At 41.9% G+C, this 15,364-nt stretch overlaps 1 protein-coding gene across 3 annotated transcripts in view; it reads left to right on the top strand.

Annotated features, from left to right (window-relative positions):
* The window catches only part of dgkd (diacylglycerol kinase delta), a gene marked incomplete at its 5' end in the record, with an annotated part of 48,445 nt that overhangs the window by 28,708 nt on the left and 4,373 nt on the right, over positions 1 to 15,364 (top strand). For 2 of the 3 annotated variants that reach the window (XM_084065466.1, XM_084065465.1), the window contains 20 exons: positions 1,546 to 1,685; positions 2,452 to 2,536; positions 2,762 to 2,856; positions 2,943 to 3,042; positions 3,641 to 3,992; positions 4,662 to 4,823; positions 5,212 to 5,340; positions 5,767 to 5,863; positions 5,959 to 6,069; positions 6,386 to 6,482; positions 6,986 to 7,093; positions 7,819 to 7,932; positions 8,094 to 8,228; positions 8,864 to 9,018; positions 9,405 to 9,516; positions 10,426 to 10,518; positions 10,930 to 11,049; positions 12,079 to 12,190; positions 13,052 to 13,182; positions 13,772 to 13,859. In XM_084065466.1, the coding sequence (XP_083921592.1) occupies positions 1,546 to 1,685; positions 2,452 to 2,536; positions 2,762 to 2,856; positions 2,943 to 3,042; positions 3,641 to 3,992; positions 4,662 to 4,823; positions 5,212 to 5,340; positions 5,767 to 5,863; positions 5,959 to 6,069; positions 6,386 to 6,482; positions 6,986 to 7,093; positions 7,819 to 7,932; positions 8,094 to 8,228; positions 8,864 to 9,018; positions 9,405 to 9,516; positions 10,426 to 10,518; positions 10,930 to 11,049; positions 12,079 to 12,190; positions 13,052 to 13,182; positions 13,772 to 13,855 (2,532 nt within the window). In that variant the 3' untranslated portion in view covers positions 13,856 to 13,859. The remainder of the gene's footprint in view (positions 1 to 1,545; positions 1,686 to 2,451; positions 2,537 to 2,761; positions 2,857 to 2,942; positions 3,043 to 3,640; positions 3,993 to 4,661; positions 4,824 to 5,211; positions 5,341 to 5,766; positions 5,864 to 5,958; positions 6,070 to 6,385; positions 6,483 to 6,985; positions 7,094 to 7,818; positions 7,933 to 8,093; positions 8,229 to 8,863; positions 9,019 to 9,404; positions 9,517 to 10,425; positions 10,519 to 10,929; positions 11,050 to 12,078; positions 12,191 to 13,051; positions 13,183 to 13,771; positions 13,860 to 15,364) is intronic. The other variant, XM_084065464.1, reaches the window with a different exon arrangement.

Here is a 15,364-nt window from a genome sequence, read left to right as displayed (position 1 = left end):
TGTTCCTGCCTTGCCAACAAATTAAAGTGCACAGAAATGTGCAAGCTACAAACCTGCAGCAATCAGAAGGAAGAGGAGGAAGATGAAGTGGAACTGATTGATTATGATGATGATAATGATGACGATGACGAATACTGAAGAATTGATATTGGTATGACAATTATGATGATGATGATGATGATTGATTAAAGTACCTCTCAAGCCTACTCCATAAACCGACTCTGTCACGGACCCTGTGGTCCACAGACTTGGACCTCCTCTCTGTCCCCAAGGCAAACAAGCGAACCTTGTTCTGAACCATATTCTGAACCTTGTTCTGAAGGCTCTGTCGGGGACAGAGCCTTCAGTGTGGCAGCCCCCACCCTGTGGAACTCTCTCCCAATAGGGATTGGTCAAGCTCCTGCTCCATGCTCATGCAACACTGGACTCCTAAGGCTGTGTGTCTTGAAAAGACACCTATTCTCTCAGGCTTATGGCATATAGTTGTTTGTTGTTTTGTTTGTCTGTTGGTTGTTCATTGTTTTTGAAAGGCGCTATATAAATTCAAGCTACTATTATAATTATTTTTTGTATTATTATTAAAGTGAATGAAAGAGAGAAATGTATCATGAGAAATGTATCATGTGTTCTTTTACTTGTTTGAATATATGGTTGGTGTCTTTGAAGACTGATAACTGTGACTAAGCTACCACTTGGGAAAGGCTATCATGATCAAATATCATCTAGGGATATAGACCTATTCAAAATACAAAACTAGAATTTGCAAATGTTGCACTTGAGTGACCCCGATTAGTGAAAATGCTGTTCACATCGTATCACAACGTGAAGTGTTGTGAGCTTGTAGACATGCCATTTGCTGAATGTTTGCCCCAGAATAGGCATGCTAGGGTTCATGTGGTTAAATAAGTGAATGAAAGAGATTGAATAATGTTTTTTTCCCTCTGTATGACATGTTCTATTCAAAAAAGGTTAGGCGATTTTTTCATTCTTTGGATCTATGGTTGGTGTCTTTGAAGGCTGATAACTAGGACTAAGCTACTACTTAGGAAGGGTTATCATGTTGAAATATTATCTAGGGATATAGACCTTTTCAAAATACCAAACTAGAATTTGCCACCTTGAGTGTCCCTGATTAGTGAAAATTCTGACCTGGGCCCATGGACTAAATTATGTAAAAATAATTGCCATTAGCTCAAATAATTGCAATCAGTTGATTATGTAATAATTGTGACAGGCCTACACATAACTAGAAGAACAGGTCAAGAACATGTAGATATCTGTGTGTATATATAACGCACCGATAAGCAGCATGCTTAGAGGTCAGTGCTCTGAGGAAGAGTACTGACTTCTAAACATGTTGACATCATGTTCATCAACTGCTTAAGAAAAACAGTACACTAAATAAAGTTGATTTAGTATTGTACTTTGGAAGTGTACTGGGTGTTTCACACAGTTTTTTGACTCATACTGTAATTGTTTATAAAAAGTGAAACGTACAGTATAGTATATGGTTGTCTTCTAACAATGTTTATTGATGTTATCCAGTGCCAGCTGGGTGTATTGCCATTGGGAACGGGGAATGACCTGGCGAGGGTTCTGGGATGGGGTTCAGCCTGCGATGATGATGCACAGCTACCTCAGATACTGGAGAAACTCGAGAGAGCCAGCACCAAGATGTTAGACAGGTGAGAGCTCAGAGAGAGCCAGCACCAAGATGTTAGACAGGTGAGAGCTTAGAGAGAGCCAGCACCAAGATGTTAGACAGGTGAGAGCTCAGAGAGAGCCAGCACCAAGATGTTAGACAGGTGAGAGCTTAGAGAGAGCCAGCACCAAGATGTTAGACAGGTGAGAGCTCAGAGAGAGCCACATCAAGATGTTAGACAGGTGAGCTCAGAGAGCCAGCACCAAGATATTAGACAGGTGAGAGCTTAGAGAGAGCCACATCAAGATGTTAGACAGGTGAGAGCTTGGATGAGAGAGAGGTTAGACAGATGAGGTGTTAAGGGGCGTCCACACCAAGAATTGTTTTAAAAATATTTATGTATAGTTAGTAAATTACTATACGATAGAACGATTATTATTAGTAATCGGTCTTAGTATTTAGACAGGTGAGAGGCTACATAGGGGAGGCAGTCATTGTCACTACTGTTACCCAATTGCCTGGGGCATGTACTTTTTTCTTTGTCAAATGGACTTTGTGTTCTGGGTTGTGTGTTTTTTCTGGGGTCTTTTATGTTCTTATTTTTTTTGTTGTGTTTTTAGAGACTGGAAAGCAACCTTCTTTTGTTCGCTATTCATAGAACATGAGATATTAGGACAACCGTTATCATACATTGTGGTCACCTTTAGACAGATGAGATGCTAGACATGTGAGAAGCTAGAAAGGTGAGATGCTGGACAGGTGAGATGCAAGACATGTCTCAATAACATTTTTCTACTTTTCTGCTGTAGGTGGAGTATTATGGTCTACGAGACCAAGTTTCCAAGGCAACACTCATCCTCCACGGTTACTGAGGACTGCAGCGATGACTCGGAGGTACAGCAGGAAGTGACATCACTCCCTCATCCCATAGCTATCTTGTGATTAGTTTGTTTGTGAATCTGTAGATGAACAAAGGGAGCAAAACATATTTTGAATAGAACATTAATTTAGGGATGTACATTATACAGTATATTCCAGTTCATTTTGACAACATAAATGTCTCCAGTACATATAGTACACAGTCACCAGTACATATTCCAGTCTGTCTGTTTGATCCAGGTTCAACACATTCTGACCTATGAGGATTCAGTTGCAGCTCATCTGTCTAAAATCCTGACCTCAGATCAGCACTCTGTGGTGATCTCCTCTGCCAAGTGCGTATCTCTGTCTCACTCTAATTAATTAATTGATTGATGATTATTCTATACTGTTGACTCTATATAAATGTGTGTGTTCTCAGGGTGTTGTGTGAGACAGTTAAGGATTTTGTAGCACGCGTTGGGAAGGCGTATGAGAAGAACACAGAGAGCTCAGATGAATGTGACCTCATGGCCAAAAAGGTAACAACACAATAAAACACAGTTGACACAATAACACACAGTCAAAATAAACACATAAAAACACAGTAGAACACAATAAAGCACAGTTAAACAGCAGAACACAGTACACAGGAGGTGGGTGATAATCCCTTGGATTGTTAACCGTTGTACAGTTGGGTCAGGGGATGCAGTATCAGGTGGCTTAGCTGTAGAGAGGCTGACCAGTACCCCAATAGCATGCTGCTGTGAACAGGTACTGTAGCGTGTTGTAAGGCTGATGAGGAAGGATGAGGAGGAACAAAATAAATCAATAATACAAATACACAAAATAAAATGAATAAATATAACCATATTACCCTTATTACACATAATACATGCTAGTCTATCTATACAGTAATACATGTACTTGGTGCTATGTTTGACACCTCTAACCAGTAGTAGGAGATACTCGCCAAAAACGTGAAGAATAAATAGCACGATGAATAACAATAATAAATATAAAATACATAATAGGTAATATGTGAGATTAGTAAACCATACAGTTCATGTCAATATGAGATGTTGTGTGTCTACTCAACATAAATGTGAGGAGGTGCATTTCTCTGATCTCTCTCTCCAGTGTGTCGTCCTGAAGGAGAAACTGGACTCCCTCCTGAAGACACTGAGCGAGGAGGCGCAGGCCTCCTCCACTGTCCTCCCTGCACCACCTCCCCCTCCCCCACCGCTGCCCTTGCCCCCACCTCCTCCCCCCACCATTGCAGAGGAGCCAGAGGGGGAGAGTAGTGTCCTTCTGTCTTCTCCTCCTCACTGCTCCACCCCCCCTCGCACCTCTCCCGCTTCCCCCTCGCCTCCCTGCACCTCTTCTTCTGCGGCAGCAGCGGCGGCCATGTTTAAACCCAGAGAACAGCTGATGTTGAGAGCAAACAGTCTGAAGAAGGCCATCAGACAAATTATTGAACACACAGAGAAAGGTGAGTCGCACAGACATCCAAGGATGTACAGGTATAATAGTCTACTGTCTGAGTGGATGTTGTCTAATGTATAGTATATTGTGTGAATGGATGTTGTGTCTTATGCAGTAGTTCTCAAACTCTTTCATGTCAAGGACCCACAAATGAATATGTATTTGACCCCCAACTGAAAATATTTTGTGCCAGGGAGGGTCCTCATACAAGATTTGTGTGGCTAAAATGTTTAAAAAATATTCAACATTTCCCCCAAATTTTTCAAGACATTTCGGCTATTTTCAAATAGCGTTTTAGTGCCCCGAGCTGGAATCAAACACTGTTCTCCAGCTCAGTCAGCAGACTCGGCTGCGTCAAGAAAACTCACGTGGGGGGCGAGTCGTGACCGCTACAATATTATTAATTAATTTCATTGATAAGATAGGCCTACAAATCAGCATGAATCACTGCTGTAATTAAGCTTTCTAATAAGTATCCATATATTGTCTAAGGCCAGCAATGTATGTTTTTATTTTAAGATTCTTTATTTCCACTTTGAAATTGCACTTTAAATAAAGTGTGGGGTCGCCAAAACAAATCCCCCATAAATTGGGGTTGTGGTATAAAAAAGTTTGAGAACCCCTGATCTAATGTATAGTCTACTGTCTGAATGGATTATGATTCTGTCTCTGTCAGCGGTGGATGAGCAGAATGCTCAGACCCAGGATGGATTTTCGTTGGCTGTGGGAGGTCCAGTGCAGCAGGACGAGGTAGAGGATGAGGACGATGAGGAGGAAGTGGATAAAGTGTCTGTTCGCTCGTCCTACAGTGGATCCAGGGGCCACACCGCACGCAGAGGTCAGTCAAACACACCAGCAGCAAGGCACTCACACTGCGTGGGTCAGAGGTTCTATTCCCTTGGTGCTCTGTGGTTGGAATTGGTTCTGGTTAAAGTGCCACATGTAAACATTGAACAATAACGCAAGATATAGCACAGCAGCAATTTACCGGGCAAATGCCAATATCAACATTCAAAATACTTTCAGTATGCATGAATAAATGATCAGTATTCTGCACGAAAATTGTGAAACTTCCAATCCGTGCAAAGCAATTCAGCAGTTTTCAGTCGATTGGTGTGCCTTGGACTCTTTTTAAGTTTGCTAGAATGATCTGCCTCTACTGTCTCAACAAAGGAAAGGAACCTAAAATCTGTTCCCTTTCTGTCTACTTGTCTGTTTGTCTATAGTCAATAAGTCACCCTGTGAGAAGCTCATCTGTAAGGGAAGCCTGTCCCTGGGCAGCTCTGCATCACTTCCTGCCCAGACAGGAAGTAGGGAAAACATGCCGATGCTCAACACCAAGATCCTCTATCCCAGTAAGAATAACTTTTGTCCTCCTTCTACTCTCCCTCTATCCCAGCAATACCTCCTTTTCCTTCTCTATCCCATTAAGAACTAATTTTCTCCTCCTTATCTCACTCTAGAACCTTAGTATTTTTGTTTTATTTAATTCCAATTAAACACTACACCAGCTGTAGTTTCACTGATTAACACCAGCTGATTCACTGATTATCACCAGTTGATTTCACTGATTAAAAACAAGCTGATTTCACTGATTAAAACAAGATGATTTCACTGATTTAAAAACAAGCTGATTTCACTGATTAAAACAAGATGATTTCACTGATTTAAAACAAGCTGATTTCACTGAATTACACCAGCTGACTTCACTGATTAACCAGATAAGTGTCTGTGTGTGTGTGTGTGTGTGTGTGTGTGTGTGTGTGTGCGTGCGTGCTTAGGTCTCAGGGCAGGTATATCAGGTTCTCTATCCAGTAGTTCATTCATCAGCAGACTGTTGGTCAATGCAGACCCTTTCAACTATGACCCTGAGAACATGTAAGTCTTCCTGATCAAGGCTTTTATCATTTACACATTGTATTTCTGTTGGGCAATTAATGTATTCTACTGTAATTCACTCTGTTCTATTGCAGAGACTGTTATACAGAGAAGTGTGTGATGAATAACTACTTTGGCATCGGTCTGGATGCTAAAATCTCTCTGGATTTCAACAACAAGAGAGATGAACACCCAGAGAAATGCAGGTAATAATAATATTGTATAATATTTATATTTTAGACTCTATTCCCTTTGGTGCTCTGTCATTGGAATGAAAGTGCCACATGTAACATTGCTAAAATAAAGTTGCGTAAACCCCTGTCTTGACATGGCTTATTTCTTGACATTGGCGATCATTGTGTGTGTGTGTGTGTGTGTGTGTGTGTGTGTGTGTGTGTGTGTGTGTGTGTGTGTGTGTGTGTGTGTGTGTGTGTGTGTGTGTGTGTGTGTGTGTGTGTGTGTGTGTGTGTGTGTGTGTGTGTGTGTGTGTGTGTGTGTGTGTGTGTGTGTGTGTGTGAAAAGGAGTCGTACCAAGAACATGATGTGGTATGGAGTTCTGGGTACCAGGGAACTGCTACACAGAACCTACAAGAACCTGGAACAGAGGGTTCTACTGGAGGTAAGGGACACAGGATTCCGTAAGAAACAGGTGTTTAACCTGGGGACCGGCCCATATGGCCTGTGTTACCGAGTGAGTGTTGTGTGCTTGCTGCTTGGTGCTGCGCATGCACCAAGCTCAGCCATGGCTCGCTCAGGTGCACCTCAAAGCTTTGCTGTCGGCATGTCTGCCTTGTTTTTCACAAGCGTGCACTGCTACGTCTTACTAAACACACATCCAGGTGAAACACCTGGCTTTGTGAGTCCCCTAGGGACGGAGGATTCTACTGGAGCCAAAGCCCATCTCAGATCAAAGACTCATGACGAGAAGAAACCTTTCTATAGTAGTATACAGTATTTGTAGGCATGTAAACTATTTCTGAACACCTGAAGTCAGCTGATATTGTCTCAGGAGATCCATACATTGACCTTAGAGTGTTAACTATGTCAGGAGCAGAGCCACATTGTTTTAGCCAATCAAGTAAAAGCACTGTATCATGTGTGTGTTTGTGTGCTTGCGTGCAGTGTGATGGTCGTCCCATTCCGTTGCCCAGTCTACAGGGTATTGCTGTGTTGAACATTCCCAGCTATGCAGGAGGGACCAACTTCTGGGGAGGAACCAAGGAGGATGATGTAAGTTACTGTCTGTCTACTGTATGTACTTGTTTTCCTCACTGGGGCAGGGAGAAGAGAATGAAAGAAAATTATATTCTGTCTCTCTTATTGTGCAATATGCACCACATATATCAAATGATGTGTTGATTTACAGAGTGGACCGCTAACATAAGCTTTAAAAAAAGGACAACATCTATATGGGTCACCTTCTTGTATGTGTCTCTGATTATTTATCTCTCTTGACATCTGTTATTGAGTAGTTAATGCTTTTGCACTTGTAGCAAATAGTTATTAATGCTTTGCATAATGTTTAGTTGCATACTAAATCTTTAGCTGCAGTTAGTAAGATTAATAATATATCACTTTCTTCATAAAATGCCTTTGGCAGTTTAGAGAACATTATAGCATTGCCCCACTGCAATTTAACCCCTCTGTGACTAATATTTATTTTTGCTCCTAGTGAGTCAAAACTCACTTTTGACTCAAAAGTATGTTCCGGAGCAAGCGGTTACAATGGTGTGGGCCAGTGACTTTGAGACCCGGTGGAACATTTTAACCACTAAAACCCTCTGTTCTTTGAGAACCGGACTTGAGTTGCAACTGTTCTTTAACCGCTTTCTTCCAAAATGTGCCAATCTACAAGCCCAAATCAGCTCAGATCGAATGTTCCCCCCAGAATAGGCATGCTGGGGTTCAAGTGGTTAATGCCAACCCCTGCTCTGTCTGTCTGTCTGTCTGTCCAGATGTTCACTGCTCCATCGTTTGATGATAAGGTGTTGGAGGTGGTTGCTGTCTTTGGCAGCATGCAGATGGCTGTGTCCAGAGTTATCAACCTACAACATCATCGCATCGCGCAGGTCTGTCTGTCTGTCTGTCTGTCTGTCTGTCTGTCTGTCTGTCTGTCTGTCTGTCTGTCTGTCTGTCTCTCTGTCTGTCTGTCTGTCTGTCTGTATAGGTATGTATCTGGCTTATCTGTCTGCTTAATTAACTCTCTCTCTACCTTTCTGTGCCTGTGTAGTGTCGTACGGTAAAGATCACTATCCTGGGAGATGAAGGTGTTCCTGTGCAGGTAGATGGGGAGGCATGGCTTCAACCTCCAGGATTCATTAAAATCATCCACAAGAACCGGACTCAGACCCTCACCAGAGACCGAGTCAGTACCCGGCCCAGAGTTTTAGTTCGTTTTATGAGTGCATAACTAGTTTTAGTTTTAGGAATTTACTAGTTTTTGTTAAACCTTTTATTTAGATTTGATCTTAGAGTTTGTCAGGTATTGGGAGTAAAGCCTTGATTTATAGAAGTTAAAAGGGTAGAATGAAAGAATGCATGACATCAGAACTGATTTACAAAACATAATTTCATTTTTTATTTAATTAAAGGTCCAATTTTGAGAAAAGGCAGTCGCACCAATTATAGCGACCACAGTGAAAATTCAGGGGGAGATAATAAAACTGAGCTCATTGTATATGTACTGTAATTCTATTTAGTTTTAGTTAGGTTTGCATTTTTTATTTTATGAACAATGCATCTTGTTCATATTAGTATTATTTTTACTATGTGTAGTGTTATCATCATTATAATAACCAGAATAATCAGAAATGTATTTTACTTCTCAGACCCCCTCACCCAAGACGGTCAGATCTCACATTAATAATGATTATAATAACTTTGGGTGAATTTGTGAACGTTTTATAATAAAAAGGGTAAACACTTGAGGCTGTGATATATTGTATTGTACCATGGCTATGGGCGTTTGAGTTACCCTGCTTCATGTGTGTGTGTTTACAGGCATTTGAGAGCACTCTTAAGTCTTGGGAAGACAAACAGAGATGTGAGTTCCCCCGCCCACAAGCATCGCTCCACTCCCAGCCTGAGGTTGTGTCCGAGGAAGAAGCCAATCAGATTGCTCTGTTTGGACAGGCTGCTGGAGCACTGATACACAGGTAACACACACACACACACACACACACTCACTCACTCACTCACTCACTCACTCACTCACTCACTCACTCACTCACTCACTCACTCACTCACTCACTCACTCACTCACTCACTCACTCACTCACTCACTCACTCACTCACTCACTCACTCACTCACTCACTCACTCACTCACTCACTCACTCACTCACTCACTCAAACCTTGATTGATTGGTTTCAATATATTTTCGGTTAATTTCCCAGCCCTAACTAACAGTTAGCCTGTTGTACTATTTAAATGTCATGATCCACCATTTGTGAGGAAGTAAATATGAAGCCTGTTGGTTATGATGTGTGAGATGACATTGTATTATTACAACTTTATCCTATGTGTTGTTTTTTTTGTGTTAGTATCCGTGAGGTGGCCCAGTCTCATCACGCTCTGGAACAGGAGTTGGCCCACGCTGTCAACGCTAGCTCTAAAGCTATGGATGTGGTTTATGCTAGCTCCAAGAACTCTGGGGTACGAAGCGTCTCATCACAGCTGCATGGACTACAAACATGTCTTTAATAGCAACACATAGATTTTTAGTGCCCAAAAATGTAATACAGTATATCTACCATGTATTGTCATTAGTCAAAATGTGTTTTGTCCATACATTGAATTAAGGTCCCTTACTGCAGTGTTGCTACATTGTTTGCAGCAGTTACATTTAGGATGGCTTAATTCATTGTGTAAGGTGCTGATTAGGGTTGGATCTAATCTACTTCAAACATATGTTTCCAAATATACGTATGTAATTGGCCAATTTCTGATTTTGAAACAAAAAATAATCATTTTGGGCAAAAGAACAAATAGCATCACAATATAGAATTGGAATAGGGCTCAGCATGAGGGAACAGATGACCGCAGTGTTTCCTTCAAAATTCACTTGACTGTGCCCACAAGGACGCCATTGTGTACCGTCTTTTGTACTAGTGGCGAGGTGTGGGATTGGCAAATCCCACACTTGGTAAATTAAGGATCTTTGGGCTCTACTTGAGTGTGTGTGGGACTGGCCGATTGAGGTACAAACTGGTGCCCAGCCCAGAGTCTAGTTAGTTTGACTCAGGCCAGGTTGACTGCTTAATCAGCCATCACCAGCCCTGCATACCCCAACACTAAAATGAGGCTGAGGAGAATCCCGCTGGGGTCCCTCCCACAGAAACACACAAAATCCTGGACTCTGACACAGGGTTCCCACACCTAAAAGACTGAAGCAGGATCTCTCCTTCAGGAGACCAGAGGCCTGGGCTGCTGTCCTGACTGGCAGAGGCACACCTCCCCTGGGTGACAAGCCAACTCCACCCTCCCCTTTTCTTTTGGATTTCAGTTGTGCATGAGTCTCTCTCCAGTGTGGTTGTGTTTCAGTGTACCTGTCTGTGTCTCCAGGTGTTAAGCTGCAGTGTGGTGGTTCAGATGGTCAGTAATGTAAAAGCTCTCCACAGTGAAACAGGACTGCTGCTATCAGGGAAAATGTCTATGGTACGTCTGTCTTAAGTTATCTTTCCAGATATCTAATAATGAGTTTACACACAGACATTCCTCTATTATTACACTTAATAAAATGGTTGATCCTGGATGCTGATTGACTCTATGTTATCCAGTCACAATTGTAATGATGTAAACAATTGTAATGATAACTTTTATATTCCTACCTTATTTTAATAATAAAGACAATTAAAAAACATTGAACCTTGATATTCATGATATACCACAGATTCTCATGCCATTGATTTAACCACTTAAAAAAAACCTACAAGCTCACATCACATCGCAACGAGATTTTTATTTTACTGTTGGGAAAATGTTCAATTGGACATGCCCAAAACAGTAAAAACTTCAAATTTAGTCAAATATTTCTCTCTTTTTCTTCCTCTGTTGGTCTGTCTGTAGCAGCTGGATGCCCCCCAACAGGACCAGTTGAGTTCAGCTCTGTCCTCAGTGGGACAGCATCTCCGCAGACTGGCTGACGTTCCCTGGTTATACCATCTGATAGAACCAGGAGACAATGAGGTAAAAGATTCCACTACACTAAACTTGCGTCGCAAGGCTTTCCACATGGCGGAAAGCCTTGTTCTCATTCCGAACTGACTAGTGTGATCTAGGCTGGATACGGATAGTTGGGGAATTCATCCCTAACTAATATCGGTATCTGGTTGGGCGCCACAATGTTATTGTTCCCCCACATGAATGCTGAAACGAATACCAAGTATAGTAAGTATACCAAGATGTATTTGAGGAAACTTGCGTGTAAGATTTCATAGGTTTGTGGGTATAGGCCCTACCACTATGACAGACCCTGGTTTCCGAGAGATTATTTTTTTTGGAGCACAGGTTATATCAGTATTCTCACTTGACGGAACTGAAAAAGGAGGTGATACCAAGTTGATACCAGTCTAGTACTAGACAGTAGTACTAGTATTACTATTAGTATTATTACTACTACTAGTAGTACAACTAGAAGTAGTAGTACTACTATTACTATGAAGTAATGGTAGTAGAAGTAGTAGTAATCGCCCATACCCTAGGTGGGGTTGGTGAAAAGGGCCTACTCTGTGTGGAGTTTGCATGTTCTCCCTGTGTCTCCTGGTCGCTATACCGCCTCCCCCATGACAGCCGGGGCGCCTGATGGAGGGGAAAGGAACTGGTTGGAATAACGTGTTCCTTCCACGCGCTACGTCTTACCGGGGAAACTCCCCCCTGTCAGGTGACAAGAAGGTCAGTTGGCTCTCATGCATTGAAGGAAGTATGAGCTTGGCCCTGGCCTCCCTAGGCTGTGGGGGACTGGTGTAGCGCTGGTGTAGGGCTGGTGTAGCGCCCAGGATCACTTAGGAAATTGGCACCGGGTGAAAAGAAAATGGTTACAAAAATCACGGGATAACATTTTTAAAAAATAATATAAGAAGTAGTAGTAATCGCCAGTAGTACTGGTATTTCTAGTAGTGTGTATTCGTACTGTATCTGTCCATCTCACCATCAGTTTTTCTCTCTTTCTACCCGTCTGTCTCTTGTCCTGTCTATCTCTCCCTCCTCCTGTCCTAGGGTCCTCTGACAGATAAAAGTCGTCGTAGTGGAAAGTTCCGTCTCGTTCCAAAATTCAAGAAGGACAAAAACAACAAAAACAAAGAGACATGCTCCTCTCTCACTCTTCCAGGTAACATTATGCTTGCACAGCCTTTGTCTCTCTCTTTCCCTCTGTCCATCACCTTTCTTGAATGTCCACTGTGATTAAATCTACGGTATCACTTTCATCACTGGTTTCTGACCGCCACTACCTCTCAGGCCGCACCCACCTGGTGGGTGGGGTTGTGGAACATTGTGGTGATTATTTTTCTGTCTGAGTCAAAAACCTGACATTAATCTTTGGATAGGATCCAGAATATCAGTATGTACACTACATGATCACTGAGGGCAGTGATGAATGCCCAGGTGATCTTTTGTTTATCACATACCCATATTTATTCATGAGGAAAAAAGCATTTTAAAAGTGCTTATTGCTTAAATAATTCAAGGTTAATGTAAGCATGAATTTTGTATAATTAGAACATGTCGTTTTTAACATTAGTCCTTATCACTGCAATGAAATACTGTCGCATGCCTGTATTTCTGTGGCTTCTCGTTGCTGGACACCTGTTCTGCCATGTTCTGTCATAATCTGCTGCGTGGCTTAAGCCAACCTTGCCACTTTAGCTGTGCTGATTGGTCAGCTGCCATATTCTCCCTGGGCATCATACTGGGCAGCTGGCCAATCAACACATGCGTTTTACCTCTCTGTACTTTTATCACTCCTCTTACCCAGATGAAATAAAGGCTGGGTATGTGATTAATATAAATGTAATACATCAGGTTATATACATTTTGAAACATCTAACCCTATTATTGGTGTTATTTAAGTTAAATAAAAGTGTTTAAGTCCCAGATGAGGTTTTTGTCTCAGGCTGTGGTGGTTGTTGTTTTTTTCTTTTGGGGCTGGGGTGCACTTCCTGTCTGTCTGAATCACTTCCTGTGGTCACAGTTAACCAATGGGGAACGGAGGAGGTGGGGGCGTGGCTAGAGCTCATCTGTCTCCAGGAGTATAAAGACATCTTCATTGGTCACGACGTCCGGGGGGCAGAGCTTGTTCAGCTGGAGAGGCGGGACCTGAAGGTTAGACAGACATCTTAACCTGAACCAATTTCTGTATGTCCTACGTACTGATAATATAGTGCTGCTTAGATCTGACCAACACTGTCTGTCCTACAGAGACAAACAGCACTTAACGGTTATAACAAGTATATTTTTTGTTGAACTTAACTAATCAAGACCAAACAACTGCTATGAAATGACACTAGTCATGAAACTCACTGTGAAATTCCTCTAAAGGTGTTTGTCTTTGAAAAGACAGGAGTTGCTGTTAGTCTTTGCATGGCGGTATCCAAGGTCTCTCCTGGCCTGGTTTCCCTAATGACAGCCAATGAACAGTGGGACTCAGGAACACGATTGTATCCATTACAGTGTAGAACCATGGTTCTCAAACGGTTCTCCTATAACTCAGAGTGTACAAATGAAAACAAATGGACCCTACGGTCCATTTGGTTCCGTGTGTATACTCAGAGTTACAGAACTTGCAAAGGTCCATTTGGAACCCCCTCAAGGGACCCAGAGGGTCCCACACTTTGAGAACCACGGTGTAGAAATGTATTGGCTGTCGTAATTTCTTTTTTTGACTGCCTTAACTTCTATTGTGTGTGTCTAGGACCTGGGGGTAACCAAGGTCGGTCATATGAAGAGAATCCTTCAGGGAATCAGAGAATTGAACAGGAACAGCAGCGAAGCCTAAGAAGGTAACTAATGTATATACAAGTAAGACGCGCGAATGCTGGAAGCGAACGCAGCTCGAAAATAGTGTGTGTGTGTGTGTGTGTGTGTGTGTGTGTTTGTGTTTTGACTGTAGCTGCACTCTGGCGCACTCTGTCGGCCGCACCCAGGCAGTGCACTGCACACAGACACACACACCAACCCGATCGCCAGAGGAAACGTTCTCATTGAACGTTTTTCAACGTTTCTCAAAATCCGTACATAGACTACTGGAAAACCACAAATTCCGTGCATAGCCGCCTCGCATCTCCCCCATTGTGACTAAACCATTTTGGAGGCGCGCAGTCTCAAGGGAATTGTCGCCGTGTGAAGGACCACCGAGCGAGCTAAAGCGAGCGAGGTGCCGTCCTAAATTTTGCTAGTTAGATGATGTGTAGCCTGCAGTGCAGTGGACACAAAGGCGCTAGGGGCAAATGGGTTGTATTAATCTCCTTAATAAGTCATGGGTGTGTTTTTGGGCATAACATAAATTAGACCGATCAGAATGTCTTCTCCGCTCCCATTCTTTTTAAGAGCTAGCTGCGGTTGAACCTTGGCACATTGTTATGAAAGGACGGATTGAAGGAGATGCAAACAAACAAATATGTGACCATCAAGCATTATTAATAATAATGTATTGTGTAATAGTCTAATGATTTCGGGAGACAGAGGAAACTGGCATTTTGCTCATTCAAAGAACCGCACCTTCTCCAGCAATGTCAAAGACATATCCGTGACATCTTGACATTTAAACTTAAAGGGGCTACACCATGAATTTCATTTTTTTTTAGGTTTTTAGTATTTTTTGGGCTCCCCAGTGTCTCTTGTACCCAAAAAAATATATTTTTTTAACATTCAGTCATTCATGCTCATTTCATGGATTTCCTGAATGGGCGTGTCTGAACAGGCCATTTCAGAATGGCTGTGCAAGTGATGTCACTTGCACTGATTTTGCATTGACGATGGCCAGACAGAATTGCTCAGTAGCTCCCCCCTGCCCAATAGGACGTTTTGGTATTGCAGCTGAAAAAGCTTGGAATGACAGACAGTCAGATTGTGAGAAAAAATATCTGGATGTTTTTTAGGCTTACAACCTGTTTAAAACGTATTAGGGGGCAATATTTATATATAATATATATTTTTTAATTCATGGTGTAGCCCCTTTAACACATTGACTGCCTAGATCGAGTTAACTCGATATTAGCTTTTCATCACTTGCCTGCCAAGATCGAGTTAACTCGATTTTAGCAAAAAAATATTTTTTTAATTTGACCCAAAGACCAAGGAGATATGAATTTTCGAAGATCTTTACTCTCATCCACTTCCTTGTTAACTTAAAACTTTAAAATTTTGTATGAGTACTTTTTTTTTCCATTGAAAAATCTCTGGCATGAATAACAATAGGCAGTGAAAATAATTCAGGCAGTCAATGTGTTAATAATCACCAGCCTATTGTGACTTTGTTTAAATAAAGAACATTGCTTATGTTCTA

The sequence above is a fragment of the Gymnoscopelus microlampas genome, assembly GCF_963454915.1.
Source record: "Gymnoscopelus microlampas genome assembly, chromosome: 8".
Classification (NCBI taxonomy): domain Eukaryota; kingdom Metazoa; phylum Chordata; class Actinopteri; order Myctophiformes; family Myctophidae; genus Gymnoscopelus; species Gymnoscopelus microlampas.
This window is presented reverse-complemented; position numbering and strand designations above follow the sequence as displayed.